The 21,291-nt window shown below is 41.5% G+C and overlaps 1 protein-coding gene across 1 annotated transcript in view; it reads right to left on the reverse strand.

Annotated features, from left to right (window-relative positions):
- zdhhc17 (zinc finger DHHC-type palmitoyltransferase 17) overlaps positions 1-21,291 on the reverse strand; it is a 34,665-nt gene that overhangs the window by 8,537 nt on the left and 4,837 nt on the right. Inside the window, exons 2-10 of the mRNA XM_049566165.1 lie at positions 16,741-16,844; positions 15,336-15,458; positions 13,712-13,789; positions 11,656-11,800; positions 11,229-11,293; positions 10,186-10,348; positions 9,905-10,030; positions 7,830-7,972; positions 6,801-6,903 (exon numbers count right to left, since the gene is read on the reverse strand). Of these exons, the coding sequence (XP_049422122.1) occupies positions 6,801-6,903; positions 7,830-7,972; positions 9,905-10,030; positions 10,186-10,348; positions 11,229-11,293; positions 11,656-11,800; positions 13,712-13,789; positions 15,336-15,458; positions 16,741-16,844 (1,050 nt within the window). The remainder of the gene's footprint in view (positions 1-6,800; positions 6,904-7,829; positions 7,973-9,904; positions 10,031-10,185; positions 10,349-11,228; positions 11,294-11,655; positions 11,801-13,711; positions 13,790-15,335; positions 15,459-16,740; positions 16,845-21,291) is intronic.

A 21,291-nucleotide genomic window follows, 5' to 3' on the forward strand; every position in this document is an offset into this window, starting at 1 on the left:
AAGTATGTTATGTCATTTAAAAATAAATCACTCTCAAAGGTCCTTATCTAGTTTACCAAAGCAGTTCCTCATTGATATAAGCAGCTAAACTGCTTTATTGTGAACGTTTAATCATAAATACCCAGTTGATGACAACTCCAAATGACATAAGAAAGACAAACAGTATGTTTGCACTGGCCTCTACTTCAGTATTGTGCAGGACAAACACTTGGCCTGTCACACTGTTTCAGACACACTTCTAAACAAATGTCAGTAAAACCATTTCAGACATCAATCTGAGTCAGATCATTACTTCATAGTAACATGACTAACAGGCAGACTGTGACGCAAAGAGCAGCTCGGTCTCATCTCGACTCACCCAGTCAGGGAGAGATCATCTCTGTCTGTCACCACAGCTCATCATGACTTCCATTCATTGAACACATACAATGTAGACCATGATGCAGTCCTGCTCTCACAGAGGAAACTCTGTTTATGTGTGTAACATTTTTATTACACAACTAACAGCACAAACAAACTGGTTATGTGACAGTGTATTACAGTCAGTGTGTAAATGTTAGGTTAATAAAAGACTGTGCATGCTCACATGACGAGGCTGATAGTGTAGGTATGTAATTCTATTTCATCACACCATTCCTAACCACATAAACAAATAAGCTGCAGGTTCTACAGTCTTTTGCCCAACTATGGAGAGATAGGAGTGTATTCTGTGACATCTGTGGGTGGGGAAAGTGAAGACTGTAACTGATTAGTAGCAGAGTCAGTCATGCAGGTGTGCATGAGTCAGCTGAATCCCACAGGAATACAGCCAAGTGACACAGAGAGGCCCAGACTGAAATGTGACACATGCTATATGTGTGACTGAAACTATTGGAGTAAAATACAATTTGGCAAAACAACTATGATATAATCATCACAGTGGATCAAACTCTGGAACAACAACACAGATGAGGAATATTCTGTTTCAACTGTGGCATAACATGAAAATAAGTAAACTGCAAGAGTTTCAGTAGGAAGCATGCTTAACATACGTTACAGTGGCCACTTTAAAATACCATTTTTTGGGTAAATGGCTGCACAGGGGTGGCTATGCAACCTCTTCGTGGATAGAGTATAGTTTCACACGTGTCTTTTGCATCTTCTTACTCTTTCAAGAAAAGATTCATGTGGCAGCTGGCAGACCACATAGCTTCCACTTATAGCAGACTTACTAAGCTTAAAATGAAACACCTGCATGGCTGCTATTATAAGTTTAATACATGCCAAAAATATATATGAGAGCTAGCTGAATCTCACAGGTTCTCACAATGTGAAGAATCGTCTACCAAGTGTATTCAGAGAGTCTACCACCATGCTATAGAGGCTCTGAGGCTGTACTTCGGCACAGCAGTGGTTGGAGCTCAGACCTGATGATGGTGCAAGAGAAAAAGCGATGAAGTTAGTTAGGGAAACACAACTGTCCATACAAAATGTTACAATCCAGTCAGTTGGTGACATTTCAGTCTGGACCAAAGTGATTGATAACCGAGTGACGAACACTGCCATCCCTAGAGCCATGCCACTAGTGTGACTGAGAAGCAGTCCTGTCTCAGGCATTTGCTGGACATCCAAACCTAAATGACAACTACTTCTACTGATCCATCAAAACCTTTTTATTCTATCGTCTCAACCCAAACTGGATCATCCTCTTCATCAAAGGTTCTCGATCCAGGGTTTCCACAGCTTCTGAAACATTAAATTCAAGGACTTCTGATCTGATCAATATGGGGGTGCCCGGACCCCACTTAGAGAGAAGAGTTTCTTTTCTTTGACTGACTTGTAGGGATGAGGTGTAACATCTCATTTTATTTCAGTTGATACTTCAACCTTTTATTCAAAGTAAACTCTCAGATCCGTAATGACACAACACACTTGATGTGAACACCAGCCACAAAAAGATGATACTAAAATTCTCTGAAGCATTAACAAGGGTTTGTGCCCCTAACGGTCTTTTGGGAACGTAGTTACTCATAGCCACGAGGGCCACACCATAAGCATAGAAACAACAAGCCCCAACAGCAACCTTGTTGGTGAGGAAGAGCCAATAGCAGTTGTGGTCATCCCTCTGGCACAGTTATGACTTCATTAATAAGCACTTTCGTAGCGCTGACAGAGTGAAAGAGGCCTCTATAAGCCCTGACATGCCACATGAAGCCACTGATCTTCATAAGTATCTCCATAAAGGACTGGCTGTTGACATTATCCCCTACTGAATGGCCTAATAAGTAAAACACTCCTCACTGGTCCACTAACTCAAGGCCCAGTTCAGATACAGAGATTGTGCCAGTGATCAATGAAGCTCCTCAGATAAATGGGTTTCGATGGTTCCTCGGGGAGACATGGTCATCACCTTCTGTTAGCACCCATTAATCTTTTGAAAGGCTGAGTGGTGAGGTTTATCTGACAACAGCTGACAGCAAAGACAGAGCAAGAGGGTCACCGACAGATTTATCAGTGTGGCATGTCAGACTTGAAATGACATGCAGACATACAGTACGATAGAGAAATGAATGCGTGCAGTACAGTACAAACTCTAGGGCATTGTTCACTCTGTTATTTTAAGACATTCACCTGCTGGAAATGCATTTATGAACAACGCCTACAGAGGAAAATATGATCCGAGTCTGGGGAAGACAAAAAAGTACCATCACACAGCTCCACCCGTGTCATTTGATCTGATTTCAACCACAGGCCTGAGGAGGATAATGAGCTCACAATGGCAGAAAAGTGGGTCAGAACCGGTGGATAAAAAGTTTCCACCTGGAAGGAGGAACAAAGGTGTGCAAGATACTGGACCGCGTAACAACACCGTCCGACAGAGACGTGGTGAGAAATGTGGAACAATGAAATCAGAACAACAATCATGAAATGTCTCCTCTCAGATCTGATCAGATAATCAGGCCAGGATGCTTTAAACCAGATGTTGGAATCCTTTAGCCCGTGACCTACATTAAAGGTTTATACTTTCATCCTCAAATCCAAGTTCAATAGATGTAAAACTGCAAGCTCGTACAAAATAGGGAACTCAACCAGCAACCCATGCTGGGCCCCAGTCCTCTAAAGGGTCACAGAGAGTAAACTGAAGCCTCACCTGACAGACTGAAGCTGATTTTGCTTCAACTTCTCACCCAACGCCACAGTAATTCCTTTTTTTTTTGGGCATCCCTTGAAGCCCCCACCACTGCAGCTTTGACACGCTACCCACATTTAACTGGCATTTTCGCCACAATGCCTGATTAGGTGTGAATGCAGCCTTAAAGGCTTAGAGGCATCATTATGGTTCAAACCAGGGGTTTATTGGATGGTCAAACAGCTTCAGAAAACCCCTTCCCTCACAGCCCTCTGATGTCAGAGTCAAGGGAACTGTGTCCTACAAGTTTTATAACTTTCCAAAACCAACAATCTGACCCACGAACATTCTGAGCTACTCTTTCTTAAAGCCAGAAACCAGAGAAGTCTTACACTTAGATGTCGTCAGGTATAAAGTCTGGGGCTGCTCCATCGACAATGAATGGGAAACTGGTTTTGTGGGCCAACATGTTTTCTTTTTCATACCCAAATGATCTTTCCCTATTGTTGTGTTCTCAGTTATGAAACAGAAAATGTATTCATATACTCATAACATTCCCTTGGGTGCTCTCAGTGTCATCTATAACATCTTCTATAACTCATTGTCTATGGAGCGGCTCCAGACTTTATGCCCATATGACATCACAAATTTTAGTTTCAGCACTCTAGTTTTAGGGTTTGGGTGACAGTTGTTCATGTTTTCGAAGACTGACCTTTGGAATAACATGCATGAATTGTGAGAATTGGTATAGTTCTGCTTTAAATGAATTTCCAGAGGGAAAAAAGCACTTATAGTAATCCAAGTTACGGTGATCAACTGCTTAGATGGATCAAACATCTTCAGACAGAATCGTCACTATACAAATTCTATTTAAATAATTTGCCGATAGTAATCACTTCGTCCGCTAACAGTGTGCATCGAAATCACGACGAGAAAAAGAAAGTAATTTACTCTCAACGAAAAATAAAGTCTCCTCTAAGCTTATGACAAACTGCCAGAAACAAGCCGACAAGATGCAGCAGTGACACTTGGTGTTCCTCTGGCACTACATTGTGTAGTCTACTCAGACAACAAGAAACAGTCATGGTTGCTCGAGATAGAGACAGAAAACCAATGTGCGCGGTGGTTAAGGTAGTCATTACTTCATATTTATGCACATTCATCTGCAATCATTGAGTCTGCTCTCTCTCTGTGGCTGGCTTTTCACCCTGCCTTCAATTGTGATAGTCTGACACAGCTATAAACCCGTTTTCCTTCAGACCTGTTCAGGCGACATGTTTTACAAACGTATTTATTTTGACCCTAACTCAACCTCAACTGTGGTGGCCATCGGCTTGTTCTGCTTGTTGGTAGCAGCGTCAATAGTCTCATACATTAGCTTTGAATTTATAGTTAACCTCTAGTTAAAACAGGCAGAGCTCCTGATTTGCATATCCCTTGATTTGCATAAATAAATGCGATTAGAAAAAGTATTTGTATGCAATAACTGTCTACCTGAATGAGAGAGTGTCCACAGTTTGCCACTGATACTGATGTCTGCAATGCCGCAGGAGAAAGGCTAAACTCCCCGAGCTGTAGGGAACATGACACAGCATGTCTGTCAAATGAAAGGCAGGCAAACAACACCATTACTGGAGAGAGATTCATGGCAGACTCACAGGCATAATGACAGCCTCGATAGCCGGAGGGCGAAAGAGAAAACCTGAAAGGAGTCATTTTATCACAAGGAAACGTCTTCAAACAAGAAAGAACCTGCTTGTAGTCAAAGGGGCAACTTTTCATCCATGTACGAACAAACATTTACCAGATTACAGGATGTAACGTCACCTCGCCACTGCTCTTTGAAGATGAAAGCATATGTGAAAACCCGGCTAAGGGAGCAGGTCAAGAGCACGGGTGTCATTGCAGTTCCTTCCATCAATTTTATGTCCAATTGACATGCCATACACCCATGAAAAACATGCTTAAAACACATCTGTAGTAGTACTTTTAATAACTGGAAAGGCCTCAGAGCACAGTTTTCTCTTTTAATAAGCTTAGGTCAAAGACATCTTATGCTCCCTTCCCATTAGTGGAGCAGCGAGGCATAAAATTAAATACCTTCCACAAACGAGAACTCCCCTTTCACCTACGGCAATTAGGAGCTTCCATAAAGCAAGGCAATTCGTCTATGAACAAAAACTGTGAAAGCAGCAGCGCTGAGGTCAACAGAAACCCTTTGGAGTCACTCTGCTGGGCTTCACCCAGCAGCTGCTACACACCAAACTCCCTCTTCACAATTCCAACGCAGCAACAGAGACTGGAAACTAAGCAGCATGTTCACTGAGACACAATCTACAGTCTTACTGAAACATCCATCATAGTGGGACCTTAGGGCTTGTGGCACATCATGCCTGCATTTGTTTAACATAATTTCCATCAACCCCTTCTGCTCTTTACATTAACCCTCCTCCTTTTCTGCGTCTCCTGCAACTTTATCTCACTGATGTTCCAGCCGGCTAACACGAGGATTTTTCTCCTCTTCCACCACAACGCATCACAGGCAGCAGAAAGCAGTAAAAATCTGTTTTACAAGTCCATATTTTATTGAGATCCTCCCTGCTTGGAGATCACTCATAATTGCCAAATCCAGAAACTGGCCTAACAGATTTATAAAAGCTCTTGGCTTATGTTGAACGACTTGTGCAATTGTGAACAAGCCAAGTGTAAATAGCCCATTTCAACCGGCATGTGACACAACTGCAAGGCTTTGGATTGACGTCTTTTTTCCAGACAGTGTGAGCCAGGTCTTGAAGCTCTGGTATGCCTCACACACAAGTGCATGAATGAGACTAAAACAGTGGGACAGAGGAGCTCAGATATCACTTATCACATCTACTGAAAAGAGCTACAGAGGACTAAACTATAACTTGACTCGACTCATGGCCTAATGTTGCATTGAATGTAGGGGAACCGGACACAGTCACTGTTCAGTGAACTCCTCAGCATTACTTGGGATTAAGGGACCATTATTAAAAATCTGAAAGGTTGGTGCTTGATCCCAGAAACAGCCCAAAACACTGAACTTCTCTAACACAGAAAGTCCCTCTGAACAAGACTCCTCAAGTATCAGCTAAATGCCTAAACTCTAAAGGATTTGACTTAACAAGATTCATCCATCACAGACTGAAGTGTAGCATTTGCCAACATGGCAGTTAGGAACACAATTACTTAAGGTTTGAACTGGAAAAACCTTTCTCATCAAAATGTGAGTGTGATCAACTACCAGAACAAAGCCTGATGGGAGGTCATCCCAATTTTGTTTTCTCTTATTTTTTTTTTTTTTACAGACCTCCTAAGTATCCACTGGTTGCCTGGCAACTGCAAGAAACAGTTGAACACATTCCCTGTAAAAACACAACTTGCCATTTTTTTATACAGATTCAACAAACAGGATATAACATGTTAATTTGTGAGCTTTAAACATCATTTTCTTATATTTGGACAGAGCCAGGCTAGCTGTCTGACTTTGGATTATCTTAGCCTTTATGCTAAGCTAAGCTAAGCTTATCGTCATGTTTTCCGCACAGATATGAATCATTCTTCCGTCTAACTCTGCAAGAACAAAAAAAAAAAAAAAAAAAAAGGATTTCCCAAAATGTCAAACTATTCCGTTAAGAAAACAAAGTCAAAACTGATGACAGAAAAGGATATCGTTCCAGAACCAGTAGAACCAGGTGGCGTACATCCAGAACTTGGTGGCCAGATAGATTCCCAGAGGGAGAGCGCTGTGCATGGAGTGGTCGAAGAAAGCCCTGCGGAGAGAGAAGAGTAGGAGGGACGGAGGTGTCAGCATTCTTAATAAAATTTGCCATTGTCTCATTTCTGCATTGCACTTCCTGTCAATCAAACAGTGCTCACAGTACTAAAAACATCTGCTTCACCCTGACCCCGTCATACTTGACACAGCCTGGCAATAAGACTAACTGTACAACAAATTGTGGCTTCTTTCTGTAGCGGTGGTCAAATCATATTAGTCAGAATTGTCCTTTGACACTACACTACACTACAGACACTGCTCTGCTCATAACTTATGTGTTCAATACATCAAGACACTCTTCCTGCAGATGTGAAACTGCTCACTGTAGCACATATGCACTGATGCAAACCTAAAACTTTGAGACAGCAGTAAAAATAAACCAAACCATGACCTGATGACACACTACAGTTAGACTCGCCAGGACTCAATAATTACGATTGTTTTTTCACCAACTGAGTATTCCAAGAATGTCAGTGAACATGACGCTAACACATTGGGCAGTGTGTGTTATTGTAGTCAGAGAGCTAACAGTAGTGAACGGCACAACAAACTAGAACAGCAGGACCAGATGGCAGTGCTAATGGGGCTTGAGTGAGTATTTGTCTCTGCATGGTGTGGAATGTTGGAAATTGTATGTGTGTTTGCACGTGAGAATATGTGCAAGGACAGTTTATGTGGTGGTGCCAATGAGACTGTGTGTATTCAATGGTGTAAGAAGTAATGCAGATTTAATTTTGAAAGATCATTATCTCAAAATGCAAAATCCAAAGTTGGCTAAAAACACGACAACACTAACTCAGGGTAATAAAAAGTTAGCGATGAAAGCTAAATCTGTCCAAACTAGCCTTAATGAACATAACTAACTTAGGTATTAAGAGAATCAAAGGCAAAAAAAGTGTCTTTTATGTAACTGAGACGTACTTGGAGAGGAACTGCACGGTGACCCAGACGCCGGCGTACATGAGGCCTTTGATCAGCCAGGAGTCAATGTCTAGGTCAGCGATGAAACCAACTAGCCAGATGACCAGGAAGGGTGTTCCTAGCATCACCTTCTGCCTGAACTCCTGCAGGAGGAGAGGAAGGAGACAGATGAGGAGACAGGAAAAATCAGGAAGATAGGACATAAAGGAGGAGAGAAGATGTAATAGAAGTGGTGAAAGAGAGGGCATGGAGAGAAGGCGGATTAGTGGGGAAAAAGTTGAAGAGGAGACAGAGAAAGAAACAGATGTAAGTTGGACAAGAGATGAAACAAGTCAGGAAAGACAAAAATGGAAAACACAGATGAGAGTTTAGCAAGAAGGGAGTCCTAGTTCACATTTTATAGCTATGAAAGGTTTTCAAATCTGTTGTAAGAGTAAAAATATGTATTATAATTCAAATCAGTCAAGGTAATGAATCACTTGTCATCAAGTGACAGAAGACAAATACAGGCTTTCTCTGTGTCAAATCATGGCTAGACTTAAGGTTTCTAGAGGGCAGTGCATGGAACTCTGAAACACTTTGCAAGAACTCCTTGACTGGCTGTGGTTCAGGAGGTAGAGCCACAATAGCACTGATTAATCGAATGATTGTTATCTAGATCCCTGGTTCCTCCATGTATCCTTGGGCAAGATTCTGAACCCAACACTGGGTGTCACACACCCATTAGGTGTTTGAGTGTTTGTGAAAGGTTACTGAGTAGCAGGTGGCACCTAGGATGGTAGCCTTGTCCACCAGTGTGTGAATGTGGAAATGGGTGAATGTGACATGTCGTGTTCAAGTGCTTTGCGTGGTCAGCAGGCACTATCGTAATGCAAGTCTCTTCCATTTACCATGAAGACAAAAGAAGTTCATGAACCTTCCTCTACATTCACCCGACATCCACCCTGGCCCATTAATGTAAGGAAAAAAACATTTCTACGTTCGAAACAAATGCAAAAATAAAAGTATCTTGGCTAGTGGTCTCAGACTTTTAGATGCAACTGTTTGATAAAGTCAAAATGCCAGGGTATAAAGAATGTGTCCAACCCCTGGCATAATTAAATCAGATTTTGTAGTTCATACAAATAAAGCATTTTAAAGCCATTTTTAATTTAACACTTTGATTTGGCGAGACAACGACGAAAGTAATCCAAGGAAGTTAAATGTATTCTACGAATCTACAAACGACCTGTGAAGCTCTACTCACACTAGGGATCTGGACTAAAGGTGAGGCAAACCTCTGAGTCTTGATTCTAGTTGTCTTTTTGTATAAAAACCTACTGTCTAGTCCTAAAATTTACCTTAATTAACTTATAATATCCCAGCAGACAAGGGGAGAGACAACACCACATTCAAGGTTAGAGTCTGAAGTAGCATGCACTGTCTTCAAAACATTCTAAAACATTCTGACATAGAAACAAACACAGATGAATGTGCATTGGTGAACTATATTCTGGCTGTGGCTGATACGTTAGTTTGCTGTGACCAAGTAAATATCTGAAGGTCCCTCCTTTCTTTGATTTCTACAAAAAGTTCAATCAAGTTCAAAGCTCGAGTAGAAGAGGTTATTTATCAGGATAAGTATCAGTTATTACCCACTGCTGTCAGACTGGATGCAATAAAAGTCATGCTGTTTGTGCATTTTGCAGAAGTTGTAAGGTTACCCATAACAGGTCATTTTAAGAGTCATCCGCTTCCTGTCAGACTGTCTGCTGATCGGGAACTTGAAAACTAATAAATGTCTGGACTGAAACGTAATCACATCCCCAGACATGCTGTGACACTGCAGCAGTGCAAGAGTTCAGTGTGGACAGACTGGTCTGAAAATGTATCTATTTGAACTGGGACGGTCAAACAGGAAGCCACAAAGGTGTGTGTGTGTGTGTTTATTGCATTTATTACAGGTGATTCCATTAAAAAGATTCTGAAATTTTAGCAGTAGCACATAATTCACATTGATTGATGCCTGCCTGACTTTCTCTTTTGATATATGATGTATTGTATTTGAACATGTTTGTGTGTGTGTGTGTGTGTACCTTGTCCATCTTCAGTCTCTTCAGGTAGGATGGGCTGTCGTAGCCTTTGGCCTGCCGTGCTTCCTGTAAGTGATTGATCATCCAAACGTTCTTCCTTTGCTTGGCAAGATCTAGCGGTGTTTCACCCTACAAATCAACACAAGACCAGTCTGTACACATCTACCACCACAAAAAACTCTGGCTACATTTCCGCCATTCTAAGCAACAGTCTCATTTCATGATATAAGAGTCCCTATTATCAGATGCAAAAACGGCAGATCGAGTCATGAGGCAGGCGTCACCTTGATGTTCTGTGCGTCGACGTTAGCATTGGCGTCCAGCAGCAGGCTGATGACAGTGGTGTTGCCGGCCAGCACGGCCCAGTGCAGCGCTGTGTTCTTGTGATATTTGTCGCCCAGGTTGACAGACACGTTGAAGGTCAGTAGCAGCCGGGTGGGATCCACGCTGTCGCACAGAGGAAGAAAATCAAATCAAGCTCAGGCAAACTAGTTTAAAACCCATTTGACAAACACGTTCATCACAAGGAGGAAGACAAAGACAACAAGAAGGTGATTAACAGAAAGGACAGTTGGAAAAGGTAACCTAAGGATTTGAATCTGGCTCATATTTAACATTCTATAACCAAACACCATTGGTTTTATGGGAGCAACTAACAAATACTTTCATTACTGATTATCTGATCGTTCAGTTATTGTCTCGATTAATCGTTTTTTTCTATAAAATGTCATAAATAATCCAAAATGGCTGTTAAATTTCTCACAGCCAAAGCTGACATCAAATCCTCACATTTAAAAAAACTCAACTGATTGACAGCAACACATTTGACTGCAAGAAAGCGATCGTCATTAGAGAATGATCCATTACAATTTGTATTTCTGATTTAATTTCTTTCTTATTATTAATATAACTACTTAATCACTATCTCTTTCATTGTCACGCTTCACCTCCCTCTTTGCTGCTAATTTTGTAATTCCCCCTCAGAGATCAAGTTGAATTAATAAACTTTAAATGGAAATTATCACCCAGAAAATATGCTTATCAGGGACTCTTCAGATAAAGCTGGGGCTTGTTCCCTTGTGTTTGCAGTCTGTCTGATGAATGACAAAGTTCTGTGTGCTGCTGCAGTCAGCAGGAACAAGCTCGAGCTTGTACACGTCACTGTCAGTACTTCATGCTTTTTCCTGGCATTACTTTCTTGATTTGAGGTTGAAATTTCATTCAACAGTTGTCTACCGTGTCATTAAGATTCTTTGTCAAGGCAGACCGAGCTGTAATAGCAACTGTGGGGCACGCGTACGCTCACACAAGTTATAAACGCACACACCTGTGTGTCCTGTAAGCCGCCCACATCAGAGGAGTCATGCCGTTCTGATCCATCATGTCCACATCCTGATAAAGAGGAAGGGTGCAATTAAAGAACTGAAGGAGCTGAGGGAGAAGTGAGAGGTGGAAAAGAGAAGCAATAGGGCTCCCCCTAATGGACAGCGCTGGTACAAAATGCTTCCTAAAACAAAGACATGTCCCCAGGAGGCTGACAAAACCCAAATGACACAGGCACAAACAGGAAAAAAAGATAAAATCATGAAGGCTGACAATTTCCTATTTTTAATTGCCTCTGGTGTTTAAAAAAAATATATCCAGGTGGATTATAGTAATCATACTAAAGATCTCCTGTCACACAAGCACATTTTCTGCCATTTCAGATTATGTTTTCTTCCTGACAAATAATCTGCAGCGTTGGTGTCTCCTACCTGTCCTTTAGCGATTAGGTAGGCCACGATGGAGGTGTGGCCGAACTGGGCGGCCAGATGAACGCAACTGCAGCCCTCGCCATCAATCAAAGACGGGTCTGCGCCATATTTCATGAGCTGCACCACCATGGATAGATGGCCTTGTCTGGGAGAAGATGGACACAGAGATACAGATATTTCACACGTCGTCTTATTCTGACATCCCATTCCTCACTGCTAACCTCACAGACTGGAAGAATGAGCAGTGATGTGCTCTTCTGAGCTTTAGTGAACGCCCCCAAATGATCATCTGTATATAAATTACTCGCCCCGTGTTATGTTGAATTCGCAAAGAAAACCTTCTTGCATGCTTCATGGAGAACGAAGAATCCAAAAACAGAACATTTTAAAAGAATTAAAGTCATAAGGGGCCATGTTTAACAACAGCAAAGCTATATCAAAACATCTGTTTACAAACTCTTACACAACTTGTGCAGTATCATCAAAATCTTATTTATAGTCGTATGCTCAGTACTTGCCAAACATGTTGGTGTTTTGAAGGGTTAGTTTGGACTTTACTAACTAACTTACTTAGTAACTGATCAAGGCAGTGGTAGACCAGCAACTCCTGTCATCAGCTAGGTATAATTACGTTTTTTGTCAATGGAGTCTGGCTTTGAAGAGAGCATTGATAAGTTTCACTTAGTTGTGTGAGATTTTGTAACATTTGTAAATGTTTTGATAGATTCATCAAGAATGTTCTCCTTTTTTGGATTCTTCGTTCACTGTGGAGGCATATGAGAAAAACAAAGTTCTCATCACGAATTCAACACAACTGCCATGCAAATGCTAATTTGAGGGATGAAGTGTTCCTTCAATGTGCCGTTTTAGGAGGTGCACAGCAAATTTCGTTGTACTGTGCAATGACAATAAAGGCTTTCTGTTCTGTTCTATCCTGCCTTTATACTGCAGACGGGTTTGATGTTTGGTGAAAACAGCCAGTAATATGTAGGAAACAAATAACTCCAGTCTTTCCGAGGTTTGGGGTGAAGAAGGCCAAAGCCATTCTCACTTGATCACCCACTTAGACAGTGAGTGGATGACTCAACTCAGATTCAGAGTCCAAAGATCAGAGTCTCATGTCCTCCCACTGCTATTAAACAGCTTTATTTGCACATGAAATGATGTAGCCTCATATGCTAGCACAATATTGAGAAACTGGCTCCCTGTCTGCTCCTATCGTTTGAGGTTTGTCTCTGTGTTGCAGTGGGTGATAAGCTGCATGCTTTATTGCATTTCTAAAATGTATTTTTATCACTAACCCTGTATGCAATGTAAACCTCCCCACATAGGAAGATAAAGATTTCAAAGGAAGTGGTAAAAATTACATAAAATGCACTGTTTTAATTTTAGGACTGTGTACTATCACTTTCACTTCACAAAAGCATGACACCCATATGCTGTATGTAAATGAGGGCAGACAAAGCCTGTGACACCCAGCACTTAGCTCCAGCATGTGTCTAAACGGCTGAGGTCACACAGTCAGACTGAGGAGGCTGGGGGGGGGTTTAAAGGTCACTGGCAGGTGGAGGCGAGGTGGGGGGAGGCGAAGGGAGACACAGGACTCCTGAGTATCTGTGTATCGGCGATGGGGTGGATGCCTGTTGTCAAATCTATCAATAATTCAGACCGAGAGAGCTTCATGCCCCCGTCTGCTTGGGAGAGGAGGATGGATCTCATGTGACCTGTCCTTTCTCACCAGTTACACTGTGACTGAGTGATCATTACAAGTTGTGATGGAGCTTCTAGTCGTAAACCAGCAGTGTCGATGAGCAGTGAATATTAAAATAGCAATAAAGGAGAAGATAATGGTGAGCAGTCTAAGAATAAGTTAATTAATGTGTGTTTGTAGGAGTGATTAGACGAAGCTGGCCTGATCTGCTCAGGCAAGGCAGCCTTGGATTTTGGCACAGCTGACTTTGTCAGTGGTTTATAACCTCATCATTCATTCAGTTGCTTGCTATTGTAACTTACAGTTACAATGGCAGATATGTTATCTGTGGTGAGTGGGTGTTACCTGGTGGCCCAGTGCAGAGGTGTGGAGTTGAGGTCTCCTCCCAGCTGGTCCACTATGGCTCCCTTTGATATGTAGTACCTGCATGAACAAACACAGTCATCAGGTTATGCTGCATTCACAGATGAATCTCGTTTTGATAATCTAATCTGTCAGTGTTGGCTGCCTGACTGGTATAACAGGGCCCGGCAGTAACCACTGCCAAGCTGCCATCTGTAACCATTTTGAGAAACCAAGTCTTGGCCTTGGGTTGCCATCAGTGGCAACCACTTTTCAATATATAAAATACAACTGCCACCTCAGGGTTGTATGCCTCCATAAACCAGTCAAACTGCAGTTACAGTTTACATCCGTGTCTGTCCAGGATCATGCTGTATGTAGCCATGACAGCTGACAATGCTTCCAGTGTGGATGTTACTGCAAAGAAGCTACATATTCTAAAACAAGGATGCTTCACACACATTCTCAACCCAGCTGCAGAGAAGATCTATACAGCTACTGCAGTTTCAAGATGGACACTCAACGTTAGTGTCACCAAGTCAGCATTAAACCAAATGTCTTCCCTTTTGTTCCTGAGTTATGGCATTGAATTATGGCCGGAAAAGTGTTTGTAAGTGTTTGTGTATGATGTGACAGTGAAGCTGACCTTTAACCTTTTGGATATAAAATGTCACCACTTCATCATTATATTCTATTAAACATTTGTGGGAAATGTTGTCATAATTAGTGTATGAATTATTTAGTTCTTTAGTTACATTTATCCATCAAATTCTAATCGATTTATCCTCAAGTCCACGTGGTCGTGTGTGAAAACTCCCAAGACCTGACTGGTGCCCATAAAAACTATACATAGTATGCAATACCAAGCCAAAACATTTTCTACTAAAGAAAATCCAAGTACATGAGTGGAGCTGAAATTATTCTGCGACTAATTTGACAACTGATTAAATATTTAAGTCAGTTTTCAAGGAAAAATACCAAACATACTCTCGCTCCAGCCTCTCAAATGTGAGTTATTAAAAATCTATTGAATACACAGTGTATGTTTGGAGTTACACACTATGTTGCTGTCTTTACAAAAGGCAGGACACAGGCTCTTGACTCCTGAGCTCCTGTTACTCTAAGCAGAATTAATAGAAAAGTGCAAGATGTGTGAGAGAGGGTCAACATTTATGTTGTCTTCCACACCTTAATACATCTGCAGCATCAACCATTTTGTTGCTAAATTTGCGTTAATCCCCTTTCTCCCTGAGTGACCTGAATCAGCCAGGTCATGGCTTTCTCTCTGACAGGGGCTCAGTGGAAAAGGGTCATTAGATGACAACAAGGTACACCAGAAAAGCTGTGCAAGCAAATAAAACTGTGTCAAAAAGTGGAGAAAAGCAGCAGCCACATTTATTATTATTTTTTTCTATGTATTATTTATGGTAAGCTGGCTGAACACACTTCTTTTTCCAGTCATCTTCTGCTTCATATTTCAAACTCACACTTGGGAGCTGACCAGTATATCCACATATTTCCAGCCAGTTTTGGGATTCAGACTCACAACCATACAACCACAAGCTCAACTCTTTAACCTCTTTGGTTTTGCCGCCACCAGCTTCATACAAAACATGTTTGGACTCACTTGACCAAATCTATCCTGTTGTTGATGGCGGCCCAGTGGAGGAGCGTTACGTTTTCTTTGTCTGGCTGCCGAACATCGAAGCCCGCCTCCACCAACTCTCTGCAGCGCTCGAAGATGCCGTACCTGAGGAAGAGGGGCGGACAGGGATTAAAGTCACTCACAAACAAATAAACCTGTGAACACAGATAAACACAGGGTCAAATACGTAAAACCTACTAACACTGACAAAATGTGTACATACATCAAAACACACACACACACACACACACACACACACACACCAAAACAGATAAACAGATACTCAGACCCAAAGCAGACACCCACACTATGGCATAACTTGACACTGGCTGTTATAAACGGATATTCCTAACCTCAAATCAAAACAACATAAATCTGTTGTTGTCAAATGTAGCATCCCAAACAAAGCTTCTGTTGTCTTATCAGGAAGACATTTCCACATTTCTCCTCTTCCCCCAAACATCCTCTCATCATTTTCTGAGCTGGTAAATCATTTCTCTGGCAATATGCTGAGTCAGAAAACCACAGTTGAAAACATGGTGGCACTAGTTCTGGATTTAAAATTTGCGGTGTCTTGATAACACAAAAACAAATTTATGAACACGTAAACACGCTGCCCTCCAGTAATGAAGAAGGATCCCAATAGGCCCGTCAGTAAGTAAACAATCAACTTAGGAGGAGTCATTCGTGGACAGTTTGACAATCTGCTGTCGATTCTCGGGACTAATTACGGTTGGTGAAATGTTAAAAAGCAGGTGAAGCTATAATTTGTTCAATTATGTCTGGTAGCTTGCTTAAGGCGACGATGAAAGTGAGCTAATGTTAGCTTAACACTGTACACTACCACTTGTCATTGTCATCACAGAAGGTCTGCCCTTATCTGATTGGACATGGAAAACAATGCCGATGACAATTTAATTTTTTTTCAACTTGAGGCATTCAGGGCACTTCTTGACTGTCGAGCATACATCTCGACTACGTGAGTAGGCAAGATTGATTATTCTATCAGCACACTTTTGCTGTAGTGTCCTCCTCCATTAATTAGCTTAGTTTACTGATGGGTCAATAGGGCGTGCATTAGGTCAGGCTGACAATGAAATTTAAGAACGCAAAATTACCTGCCTTGTGGCCAAGGTCTGTTGTGCTTGTAGATAGGCTTGGGAAATGTCACTATATTGTTGTATACCAGGGTATTTAGAAATCCCACGGGCGCCGTGCACAAATATCCTCACATACCATATCTTATATACTTGTGTGAATTATAAAAACTAATTAATGCAGCATTTCTTGAAGATGTATCAAAATCTGACTACATGACAGACCGAGTCCAAAGCGTGATGTCGTTGTGAGACAGCAACACACATATGCACAGATATCATCCACTCACTGTGTGGCTTTGACAATGTCCCAGGTGCTGTAGTCATCCACATGGTTTTTACGGCTGACATTCTCACTGTAGCCGTGGTTGTAATGACTCTGGGGTTTGATTTCCTGAGAAGAAAGAGGACACGAGACACAAGCACAGAGATAAAGAGAAGTCAGTCAGGATGTGCTGCTTTATTGGATCATAAGCACCAGCTGAAAGACACCAAAATGCACCAGCATGTGGGGTGGGGTTGTGGGAGTGAATTATATATGTAAATTTATTCTTGGCCTTGCTGTCCGCCGTGTTGACTGAATACAATCAGTAGCTGTGCCCACAGCAGAATGATCAACAGAGGTGAGTTGGGTAGAGGATGACATCCATGATATCCAACAAAGACTTAGAACAATGATAACAGTGTAAGTTGTCATGTTGACAGGTGTAACAAAGCATACAGGAGTGTGACGGTGCTGTCGGACAAGCACAATCTGTACACACCCACACAGTCCTGAGAAGAGGTCAAATCAGGCAACATGAGAGAAAACACCTTTGTGGGTGTGTAGGGGCAAAAGACTTTGACAACTGCCCACAGGTGTGTGTACAAAGGCTGTCTGACTTGTTAACACACGAGTAATACCAATATTAATTGCTGAATTGAACTGCAATGATTGCTTCTTTAATATTATTACTTCCACCTGTGCCTTTCCTGCTACAAAATGTCTACAACAAACAGCACTGAATTGGATTCATCTGAGAACTGTAGAGAAACAAGAGTGCGGTGATGCCTCCACAGCTGTCAAGATTTCAGTTAGCACGATTGATTCAGGCTGCAAAACAACATTACAGCACACGACGGACGGGCCTGAATGACTGAACAACAGGACAGAGCCCCCGGTGATGGCCTTCCTCCGAGACACTTAAACATTCATCCCAATAATTGATCACCGTATTAAATGAAGAAAATAGATGCTACAGGACAAAGACAGGCTTGTTGAGTCCTGTTGCTGCTGCAGATCTAATCTGTCACACAGATGTAGTGACTGTGCAACTCACATTCAATTAGCCCCCATAGCAACGTCACAGAAACCACAATTAGTCTCCATCACCCGGAAACAAGAGCTGCGTGTGGTAAACACAAGACCCCAATGCTTTTTACCATTCTGACTCTTGACTCTGTGAATGCGAACTGAAGCTAACGTTTTGTCTGTGCCTCTTGCAAAAAAAACCAATGAGCTATAATGAGGCAGCACCTAGGGGAGAAGTTTGCTTTAAAAAACTTTTACCAATGTCAGGACAAACTGCTGGTGAGCGGTGTTTGACACCTAGATTATTTATGTAATAAAGACTTGCCACAATGTTGGTCTTTCATGAACACCAAAAAGACACAATCATATTTTAGAAAACATCAAATATGAGACAGAGTGGTGATTCTTCTTCCATAAAACTCTCTTTGGCTGAGCTGTACAGACACTTGCTGTAGTGCATACCAGCCAAAATTTCCCCTTTCTTATTTATTTTGCAAACCCACAAAATTAATACACATTAGCTATAGCTGAGTAAATATGCTAGTGACAGTTAAAGCCTATGCAAACAACAGTCACAGTTTTGTGGTAAACTGACAAAAAAATATGTTGACATTGAGTGTGACTCACAGAAAAGCCATTGTGTGTTTTTTTTTGAAAGTCTGAAACATGCATTTATATTAGTGTTTCCTAGAAAGCAATCCTTTATGTTTCTGCCCCAAAACAGGGGCCTGTCCACAGAAACACTGGCTACGTTTACATCACACGAGTATTCCACCAATATTCTTAGTGTTTAGGAAAGACAGGTTTTTGGATTTGAGCAAATATCGCAATGCCGACCTTTTCAAGAAGTTGCTTGAAAGAATGAAAGAGGGAGACTGTGTTTGCACGGCCCAATAAGTCGGCCACCAGTAGGAAAAATCCTTTGTTGATGCAAAGAAACTAAATAACAGAGTATGAGCAGCTGCATGTAAACAGGAGCATTCGTGGAATATCCAATGTCATTAGCCATGTGAACAGCTCAATAGGAATGTTGTCTTTTTCGGAAAAGCCGAAATATTTTGTGCATGTAAGCAAACATGTAATCATTTAAGTACAATGGGCAACACACTTTACAAATTAAAACTAATGTCAATATAAAATCAATTAATCGTTCAGTAATATGTAACATACGCTCAATGGCCACTTTATTAGGTACACCTGTTCAACCACTCGTTAATGCAGTCAATCACATTGCAGCAACTCAATGCATTTAGGCGAGAAGACATGGTCAAAACGACCTGCTGAAGTTCAAACTGAGCATCAGAATGGATAAGAAAGGTGATTTAAGTGACTTTGAAAGTGGCATTGTTGTTGGTGCCAGACGGCCTGGTCTGAGTACTTCAGAAACTGCTGATCTACTGGGATTTTCACGCACCACCACCTCAGAGGATGGTCCGAAAAAGAGAAAATATCCAGTGAGCGGCAGTTCTCTGGGTGTAAATGCCTTGTTGATGCCAGAGGTCAGAGGAGAATGGCCAGACTGGTTCAAGATGATAGAAATGTACCAGTAACTCAAATAACCGCTCATTACAACCAAGGTCTGCAGAAGACCATCCCTGAACGAACAACACTTCGAACCTTGAAGCAGAAGACCACACCATGTGCCACTCTTGTCAGCTGACAACAGGAAACTGAGGCTACAATTCACACAGTCTCACTAAATTGGACAATAGAAGATTGGAAAAACGTTGCCTAGTCTGATGAGTCTTGGTTTCTGCTGCAACATTCAGATGGTAGGGTCAGAATTTGGCATTAACAACATGAAAGCATGGATCCATCCTGCCTTGTATCAACAGTTCAGGCTGGTGGTGGTGGTGTAATTGTGTGGGGGATATTTTCTTGGCACACTCTGGGCTCCTTAGTACCAACTGAACATCATTTAAATGCCACAGCCACCTGAGTATTGTTGCTGACAGCGTTCATCTCTTTATGACTCTATTTATTGACCATTTAATGGTCAATCAATTGTAACAGATGTACTTTTTTTACTTTAAATAATGGAAAACTGAAATTTTTGTTGCTACTTTACTTGTGCTAGGTGTAAAAATTGGAACTAAAAATACATTCACACAATCTCTCCAGTATCTCCCCAGCAACAGTTCTTGTCTGAGTTATGTGGTATCCCAATATCCTGTTTTCACAAAGAAATATGTGAAATAACGGAAGCAACGCACAACCAACATCTGGTTGCCTTGCGGCTTTTCAGCCACATAACCACCATCATGCCAGGCCTCCATATACAGACAGAGATGAGATGTGATAATGTCAGACCTCAAAAAGACAAGTCTACATTTGCACCAAAATGTCACAGTAACATAAGTAAAACAAAACCGGCCATATTTACAATACAAGACAGCTGTATAAATCCTTCTTCAGATAATTAGTTATCATTCATCCATCTTCTTTTTTTATTTTGCTGTTATCCAAAGTTAATTGATTCATTTTAACAGCAAAATAAGCTTCAATCCATTGATCCAAAGCATTACAAAGCATCAATAGTAAGAAGAAAATATTGCTGTGATACTAAAACTGAGAAATAAGAAAAACAGACACTAAAGCCAGCAGAGGAGAGATGTCATTTTTGAGAGTAAATTAGACTGAGGAGGAGGATGAAGGAGGAGGGTGTGACAGATTGGATACGAAGGTGACCATCACGTTTTTTTATTCATGTATTTTGCCAGGAGGCGTTTGCACTTTTCACAGCCAAGTTTTGGTCATTTATAAATCCATGCAATCTATTTCAACTACCCCATGTGCTATTTAGACTAGTTTAGCTACCAGAGAAAAGTGAGTGTAACTCAAGTATGATCGTGACTGCGCTGAGCTATTTTCCTCCAACAGACTGACAAACAGAAGCCCAGGAAATAAGTGGAACTGAAAGTCCCTCATCTGGACATTCAATTGAAGGGAAACTGTTTTCCTGTCTTTCCAGGGACAGGAGGAAGTGGGCCTGGCTCTGAACCCAGCAGCTGTTAAATCACTTTCTCCATCTCAACCCTTCCATGGAGATAAACTCTGACCTCAAACCAGTCGCAGGAGCCCCACTCTCTGCTCATCCCCTCCTGCCATCTAAAAAGCTGATGATGGCATTTGTAACTGATAAACACAGCCTGTGCATTTTTTGCTTCTTAATTATATACCTGCTTAATGGTGGTGCATATGACAAACAGCCAGGCAGCAGCGGTGATACTGTCAATTAGAAATATTATTCATTTCACGCTAACCATTGATTTTAGGTTGGAATGTCATCTGTTTGGCGAGGCAGCAGACTTGGCTTTTGTCAATGGAGCTGGTCAGTGGGACATATGGCATCACTCCTTGGGGGTGGGGGGGGTGAGGTCACGTGGCTTGAGCTAAAATTGTAACACAGCACCCCTGATGAAAATGCACTGGTTCACAGTAGAATCAACAGTAGTAGTAGTTATAGCCACAACAGCAGAATAACCGTGACCAATTCACAGATTGATATCAACGTTCAGGAAAACATACAGCAAAAAATCTAATAGATCTT

Source organism: Epinephelus fuscoguttatus, linkage group LG22 (assembly GCF_011397635.1).
Source record: "Epinephelus fuscoguttatus linkage group LG22, E.fuscoguttatus.final_Chr_v1".
Lineage (NCBI taxonomy): Eukaryota > Metazoa > Chordata > Actinopteri > Perciformes > Serranidae > Epinephelus > Epinephelus fuscoguttatus.